Source organism: Citrus sinensis, chromosome 2 (assembly GCF_022201045.2).
Source record: "Citrus sinensis cultivar Valencia sweet orange chromosome 2, DVS_A1.0, whole genome shotgun sequence".
In the NCBI taxonomy this organism is placed as follows: Eukaryota; Viridiplantae; Streptophyta; class Magnoliopsida; order Sapindales; family Rutaceae; genus Citrus; species Citrus sinensis.
The window spans coordinates 10,204,063-10,212,735 of NC_068557.1; the positions used below are offsets into that span (position 1 = coordinate 10,204,063).

General features: G+C 33.4%; 2 protein-coding genes and 1 non-coding gene across 3 annotated transcripts; 1 reads left to right on the forward strand and 2 right to left on the reverse strand.

The window, feature by feature from the left end:
* Positions 1 to 2,291: 2,291 nt before the first annotated feature.
* LOC102624272 (calcium-binding protein CML38-like) lies at positions 2,292 to 3,315 on the reverse strand. The gene has a single exon (XM_006469966.4). The coding sequence runs from the start codon at positions 3,171 to 3,173 to the stop codon at positions 2,748 to 2,750; it is 426 nt and encodes a 141-aa protein (XP_006470029.1). The 5' UTR covers positions 3,174 to 3,315; the 3' UTR covers positions 2,292 to 2,747.
* A 1,253-nt stretch (positions 3,316 to 4,568) lies between these two features.
* Positions 4,569 to 4,641, forward strand: TRNAK-CUU (transfer RNA lysine (anticodon CUU)). Its single transcript has one exon. It is a non-coding gene; the product is annotated as a tRNA-Lys (tRNA).
* Positions 4,642 to 6,295: 1,654 nt separating this feature from the next.
* Positions 6,296 to 8,386, reverse strand: LOC102623799 (putative UPF0481 protein At3g02645). The gene is made up of 2 exons (XM_006469964.4): positions 8,099 to 8,386; positions 6,296 to 7,982 (listed from the first exon to the last, which is right to left on the reverse strand). The coding sequence occupies exon 2, from the start codon at positions 7,962 to 7,964 to the stop codon at positions 6,675 to 6,677; it is 1,290 nt and encodes a 429-aa protein (XP_006470027.1). The 5' UTR covers positions 7,965 to 7,982; positions 8,099 to 8,386; the 3' UTR covers positions 6,296 to 6,674.
* Between the last annotated feature and the right edge of the window lie 287 nt (positions 8,387 to 8,673).

Genomic DNA, 8,673 nt, shown 5'->3' on the forward strand with positions numbered 1-8,673 from the left:
CACGGCACGGTCTCGGGCACGGGCATGTACGGCACGAGCACATTTTGGTGGGGCACGAGGCACGGCACGACACGCATGTAGGCCGTGTCGGGCCTAGAATTTTGAGCACGCGAGCCTTAAAAGCACGACACGATTAGAGATGGGCCAAAACACGGCACATGAAAAAGCACGGTTCATTGGTGGGCTAGCACGCGGCCCGTGGGCAATCAATAGCACGTGAGCCAAAATATATTTAAGTAATTTTTTTTAATAAAAAGTAAATATAAAATGTTATGAAATTAAAGAAAAATATCTTGAAATTAATTGTTTTAATATATTTTTTAGCATAGACTTTTAAAAATTAATTTAAATAATCAAATCTTAGTTTAAATAAATATTCTAATTTTTTTATATTTATAATTTTTAAATGAATAAGTAAATAACATGATTTTAATAAATAAAATTATAAATATCATAGTTTTATTTATGATATTTATTAAATGAATAATATTATTTATGATATTTATTTATTTAATTATTTATGTTTATAATTTATTAAATGAATAAGTAAATAACTAAATATCATGATTTTAATAAATAAAATTATAAATATCATAAATTTATAGATGATAAATAAAAAATAAAAGATTTTACAACATTAATAATAAAATATTTTTTATATGAAATATTTTTCATATTAATATTAAATCATAACTTAGTTAATATTTAATAGAGATATGTTTCATTTGTGAATGAAATATTTTTCATATTTATTATTGGTAGGCTTAAAAAAGCATACCAGACATGTGGGCTTGAATAAAGCACGTCAGACGTGAAGGCGTTTTTAAGCACGCTAAAATAAAAAATTGGTGATTTTTTTTTTTGCACAGCCCACAGCGCGGCACGAGGCTCGTGGTGTGGGTCATGCTGAGCTCAACTAAAAAAAAAGATGGGCACGGCACGGCCCACCAAATTAATAGGCCGTGCCATGCCAGCCCACGAGCCCTTGTGGGCTGCTAATTGATGGCCAGCACGGCCCATTGGGCAGAGTTAGATTGAATCACTAGTGCATCAGCATGGCTATATATAATATTAAAGCAGCCGCAGGCAGCAGCAGCCCACCTCCTTTAATTTTGACAATTAATTTGTCAAAGTCACAAAAAGGCAGAACCTGCCTCGTTAACAAACTTTGACAAAATATTTTAATTTTCTATGGAGTAAATTGGAGTCAATCCAATACTGTCGGACCGCGCTTTTACAAATCGCATCACGCTTGGCATAAGGAGTAATTAATATGTTAGCCCACATTTTATGCATTATTTATATAGTAGATGGTGAATCTAATAATTTTATAAAATTATTTATCTATTTAATAAATGAAGGTTATATGGTATTTGAGATATTAGTTGAGAAGTGTAATATTAAAGCATTATCAGCACACTCTTTAAATAATTTTTTATTACTTATTTAAAAAGGTATAATAACAAAAAGGGTTTTGAAATTGAGGAGAGAGAAAAACACTCATTCATTTGAAGAATTTTATTTTGAAGTCTTTAATATAGTATCATATTATTTTAGTATAGGAAAATGTTTGATTAAAATAATAAAATTTATTTTATTTGAAGAGCTTTTCGGAGATGACTTATTTGTGCTATCTGACAAATAGAAGAATGACTGATAAAAAAGAAAACATGTTAGTAACTAAACCCCCACTCCAATCCTATAAGCGAGTTTCAAACTTCAGCATTGGCGGTCCAATAATTTTATAGTCAAGTTTCGTGTTTTTTTTTTTAATTATGCTAGATCACACGTTTCTCTAACTAAAGCACACGATCCCTCTTCCTTTCATGATGAGTTGGCTTTCTATGACTATTCTAAATAGATGGATATTTTACTTCAAATAGATTATTACTCAAATTACAACTCATAGTACATGAGATTAATATTGATATATTTACAATCAGATAATTATTGGAACTAATTTTATATCAAATCTTATATAATATTGCCCAAATTCTAACTTTATCTAATATTAAATAAACGTCTAATCCACTCACATATCAAAAGAAAGAAGACTATTAGATAATTATTGAAACTAATTTTATATTAAATCTTATATAGTATTGTCCAGATTCTAACTTTTTCTAATATTAAAAAAACGTCTAATCCACTCACATATAAAAAAGAAAGAAGACTATTAACATGATATTAAGAAAACTAGAAGCAAGATAGCACAAGGAATGATAAAGGAGCCCAATAATTCTAGAAAAAATGAAGATAAGATGATGCTATTATTTAAGATGACCTACATTTTTGAGATAATTAAAATTTCAACATAACATTCCTATCAAGGGGATAAAGGGAAAAGTTATACTTTTTCAATAATTACCTAAAACAATAATAAGTCATCACTATTTATAATATAATTAACCTGGCTCCCTAAATTAACTGAAACCAAAAAAAAAAAAAAATGAATTACAGTCGCACTATGATTAAAGAATCCTAAGAACACACTTAGTTTAACTCTAATTAAAAAAAATATAAAAAAAAAACTGAAACGAACAAATTCTAAAATTTTCCTTACATCAATGGGATCACAACAATTCACACCATAATGATATTCTAAATTCATAAAAAATATACATGAATAGTGAGTGGACCCACATCATTCACTATTCATGTGAGAGGGGTGTAAGATACATGTATGTAACTTAGCATTAGCCAAAATATAATAATCAATATACAAATGTACAAAACGATCTATGAAGTCACGACATCATGATCCTAAACTCATCAAAATTTAGGACTCCATCACCATTGAGATCAAAATAAGCAATCATCGACTTACATTCATCATCACTTTTGGACTGCCCTAGCCTACTAAGCATCCTCTTTAAACTCTTAGGCGTAATACACCCACAACCATCCATCTCATACATCTTAAAAGCCTCCTTCAAGTCATTCATTTTCTCTTCCTCACCACTGCCTTCAACTAACCTAACAAAGTCATCAAACCCTAGCAGCCCATCTCCATCTGCGTCCAAGAACTCGACCGCTGCCTCCGCCTCAGCCAATGAGAGCTCCCCTCCAATTGCTTCAACACACTGTTGTATCTCCGAGGGAGATATTTTTCTATCTCCATTGCTGTCAAAGTGATTGAATACACGCTCATATTGTTGGTACTTCTCCTTCATTTCCCGATAAGAAATATAATGCAGCTTGGTTGGTGATGAAGCAGCTAGTTTGCGTGTGTGTACATATAGATATAGATATAGATTCAGATGTAAAATGCAAGAGCAAGCGAAGAACTTGAAAACCCTAAGGATTTGGCAAGGAGCTTATCTTTATATACGGAGACCAGTCGGTGACAGGAAGTCTGAGGAGGAAAAGTAGAAGTTTCCGATTGAGAAACCCCACGCGTGGCGTGAGTTGACTGGTTTGCTTGTGATTTGGGGTGTCCTGCAATTTGTACAGTGAAGAAGGAAGACCGTTGACTTTTATTTTTTAACAAAAGAAAATTTAACTGGTCATGCCTGCCATATCGTCATGCATTAGGAAATTAATGATGCGGTGATGGTAATTTGTGAAAGGAATCATACCATATCAAAGTGGGAATTAATTGAAATTATTGCGAGCTAGCTTTCTTTTTTTATAAAGACCTTTTGGACGGTACAGCAATACCGACTTAATATCCTAGAAGATTTTCCACAACCGTCAAAACTTCCATACCCACCAAATACCCAAAAAAAAAAAAAAAAAAAAAAAGAACAAGGACTTGAGGAAAGAGGTGGGAATTAATAGGGAGAGCTTTATAATTTCTTTTCATAGCCATTCTTCGTTGACTGAATTTCATTCTTAAAGGAGGTGCAAGGAAATTGAGGTGTCCCAGAAATATGGAAAGGGAAGAAGATTCGTGCATGGATATTAGAGGGAAAAAGTAAATTAAAAATTTGTAAAAACACTTGCGATTCTACTTTTTTTTTTAGATTATCTTTCAATTGAATGATAACAACAATAACCTTTTGTAAAAGCTGTACATATAAATTAAATTTATATTTTCGTTGATATGACAAGAATTCTTTTTCCCAAAGATTAAATAGACAAAAAGAGAGGGCTAAGAAATCTTATTTGAAAGTAGATGCTTTATTACTTTAATTATTACTTAACTCCACAATATGTAAGATAGAGCACACTCCTAACACTTGATCATTAATCAACTTATAAAATAAACCATAATGCCATTGGACCCCTAGCCCGATGTTGAGAATTCACACGCACAGCATGAGTTCAAGTTTTAAAGGGACAATTTCTCTTATATAGGATGTATATATTTCTCGCATGAGTTCAAATCACCACAGGAAGATTTTTTTTTTTTTTTTCAAGAATAGATTTTTCTCCAATAATTGTGGAAATAGATTTCGAGTTATATTGCTCGGCATCCTTTTTGTGAGGTTATGTATATTAAAAAAAAAAACACATAACAATTAAAAAAATAATTATGTAAATCAGAACGCAATTATGTAGTTTGCGGAATTGTACGAGAAACATATAAAAAGACATATTTTACGATGGACAATCTTCCTAAATCAGCCCGTCTAGCTCAGTCGGTAGAGCGCAAGGCTCTTAACCTTGTGGTCGTGGGTTCGAGCCCCACGGTGGGCGCATTTATTGTTTTACTGCGGGATCTCAAGGATGCCATTGCTAAATGTTCTGTCCAAGATGATATAAAGGCTGCTGCCAACTAGGGGTGGGTAAAAAAATCGTGCATTAGAGAAAATCGATCTGAAATATTTTGTTTGGATCGGTTTTAATTTTTTAAAAAATTGAAATATATGGTTAGTAAAAAAAACCGAAATGCAGGTTCGGTATTTGGTTCACTCAACTGAACCGAAAAATCGGGTTATTCTTAAAATTTTATTTAAATAAACACGTGTTAAATTTTAATTGGTGCGTAAGATAACTAAAATAGGCATGCACACACACGATTACAGGTATATATATATATTTAAAAATTGTTGTTGGTGTTTGTTTTTAAATTTTTTTTTTATTTTGTGTTGTAAGTTTTAATTGTTGTTATTTTTATTTATCTTTACAACATTATATTTATGTAGATGGAGTATTGGAGTTTGATTATGTATTTTGAAATCTTAATATTTCATATTTTGTAAGTACCTTATTAGTAGTTAGTAAGATATTAGTGATAAAATGTGTTTTGAATACTTTGTTTTTATTGTTAATATTTATAATGAAATTAGGATAAATTAATTCTTAAAAAAAATTATTACATTTATGAGGTCTAATGGGCTAAAAATTTAGAAATTCAAAATAGGCCCAATAGGCCCAAAACCGAAAAAACCGAACCGAACTGAACTGATCCAAAAAGATCCGTTTATATTCGGTTTTTATTGAGTTCGGTTCTTATTTATTTCTTTTTATAAAATAACCGATTTAAATCGGTTCTGCTTAATTTCGATCCGAACTGAACCGGATCGAGCCGTACCCACCCTACTGCCAACCCAAACGCATTCCATCGGATTCGTCTCGTCCGAAAGGTAAGAGTATTGAGAGCCTTAACTGGTCAAGACTCAAGAGTATGCTTGATGTCTTGGTTCCTGAATTGTTCAGGATTTATATTATAGAAGGTTTATCGGCTGAGAATATGTTGGTAACTTGCCTCGGGGAACCATTGTCAAGCTAAACAAAACGATCAAGCACAAGCAAGGAACTTGGTTTTCAAGCAAAATGAGGTCATGGTTTAAGAACCCTAGCAAACAGGACATGGAGATGCATGAGCATGCGTGTATGCTTTCTCATTCTGCCTGCAGAGAATTTTTGGGGCTCTGAAGATGCTAGCATTGAGTGACATGCTGAGCCTACCAGTCATGACTATGTTATCCAATTCCTTAGGGTAAAGTGAAAAAGAAAAGAAAGAAGAAGAAAAAGAAGATTCCCATGACAATATCCATTTCTTCTATAGCCAGCATTTGCCAGTCATTGGCTAGCAAGAGATTATGTGACAAGCTTACTGGTCCACCAACCGCATCAATCTTTTTGGACAAAAGATAACTCTCTTATAACTCACAACTTCAATGGCTTCACCATTGTCTGAAAATTGACAAGTAGATGCATATTACTCAAGTCACAAGACAATACCAGGCTGTGGGAATCTTGCGGGTCTACTTCTCAGGTCTTTTCTTTTTTGTTATAGTAAACCATCCGGTATCCCAAGATCACATCTCACGTCTTTTCTCTTAACCTCTTTTGCAAGCAAGATATGTTAGTTATAAAGGTTCAATTTTCTTTTTAATACGTAGAGAAGTAAGGTTACTTGTATATTTAATCAAAGTTAATTTATGCTTCACATTCACCAACAACTTGAGCAATCTGGTTTTTCCATGCCACATTGAATTCACAGAGAAAGAAAAGAAACTAGATTTGGTATTTACAAGGTTAATAGTATCTTTTTGATAGGAAAAAAAAAAAAGAAAAAAAGAAAATGGGTATAGCAAAATGAAACCACCATCCCTTACTGCACAAACAAACAAGAGTATCTCACTCCAATATGAACTATAAAATACATTTATTTCATACCTGGACTTGCCCAACTTGTATCACAATCTAAGCAAAAGCAGATTCTTGGCTTATACAAGATTCAACCAAATTAAATTTGGTTTACACAGCATTCAACAATTTGATCATTTAAAAGGAGGACTGGAAAACAAAGTCTGAAGGATAGCCAGAATCAAAAGGATAGTACCAACAACTTGAGAAACAATGGCCCAAGGGGAGCCACAATACCTGTGCGTGTATGCATATCTCAAACGAGATCTCCAATGCCTGCAGTACAGGTTCACTTCCTGGCAAACAGGAAGATAATAAAAATTTTTGACACGAGCATCATAGTACAGCTTTTTGAAAAACTGAGTTACATCCCCGATATTCAGCCAGTTATCGATAAGGTGATACTCGAAGAGTAACTTTACATCTTTATTGGTGTCAATGAGACTATCCATGAGCTTGGCATAAGAAGTGACTATTGGTTCATAATTCGGACAACATTGCTCAAAGCTGATGAGGTTCCTGAAAAGAGTTTCTGTTGTTTCCTGGATAAGCAAAGGTGGGATTTCAAGAACACCATTACTTCTGAATTTTATATCGAGGATACTAGCTGAATTTACTCTCTGTAACTTGATTCCGGACTCCTGCAACGTCATGGCAGAAGGGCAAATATCCCATTCCCTTTTTCGATTACTGCATTTGTATCCTTTTTCCAAAGGCAAAACCAATGAATGCCGCAGTAGGTCAAGAATATGCTTGATGTTACGGACTTCGAATTGCTCTGGCTTTGTTTCATCAGGTTTTTTAGATGAGAAGATGTTAGCGAAGTATTCGAGAGTAACCATAATCAAAGACTTTCGTTCAGAATCAGGAGCCATTGTCAAGCTGAACAACCGCTCAAGAACCAGCCAAGGAATTTGGTTTTCAAGCAAAATGAGATCATGGTTTAAATATTCTAGAAAACAAGACATGGCAAATATAGGATCATCAGGCTCTTTTGGTAAAATATCACAGTCTTTGCGGAATAGCTCAATAATAAAGCAACCATCAAGCACTAAAACTTCTATAAATTCTCGATCATCCAAATCAATAGAACCTGCGTAGCACTGTCGAGCAGGATCTTTGAGAGAAGCGATGGCATCGACGAGCTCCCTCCATTTGAGATGTGGATCCGGTGATCTTCGGAGGATGCCTTGCATGTACTTCCATTTGATTCTTTGTGTAAGTTTGAGTTGTTCATTTTTACAGTGGAAAGGGCCAAATGAAAATGCATGAGGGATGTATGCGCTTTCATTATGCCTCAAGAGAATTTTCGGGGTCTTGAAGATGCTAGCATTAAGTGCCATGGCGAGTGGTTCTGCCATCATATCTTCAAAGGAGGATCCCAATAGTTTTACATCAACCACGATCTGATCCCTTTCTGCCATAGCAGTGTTCTTCTACTTCTGCTTGGGTTCAACAAGAATCAGAGTGAGAACTTGAAAAGCTGAACATTCATATATACTTCGGTATACTAAAAATGCAAATGAAACAGTTGCTGATTTAAATTGCGCATACTTACAACTTACAAATTTGATTCCTGTTCTGATTTATGAATCAAATCTTCATGAGTTCTCACTCTATTCTTGAGCAACCTGCAGAATGTACTTTTTTGAAAAAAAAAAAAAAAAAAGTTTAAGGGCGTTAGCAAGAAAATGCAATGAACCTTGACCATGCATGAAGTATTGAAGCAACAAATGATCTTTATATGCATGGTAAAGGATACAAAAGAAGACGCAGGAGAAAGGATTTATCTATTGTTGCAGGTATGCAATGCCTTTCGCTGATTAAAGATATTAAAGACAAAGCGCATATGAAGAATATGTGGGATTTTGTATCGAACAAGTTTACTAAAGTGGGTAAAGTTCACATGTACAATGTGAAATCATCCTTAATCCCTTTTAATTTGGAGCCAATCATATAATGTGAGCTAGCAGAAATTTTAGAATACAGTGGAGATAATATAATCGACTAATATGTGTAATTATATTTAATATAATCATCACTTGTATGATAATTTTTTTAAAATAAATATACATGTTATAATATGATCTACTTATTATATGACTAATATGATACTTCTAATTTATTTTAGAA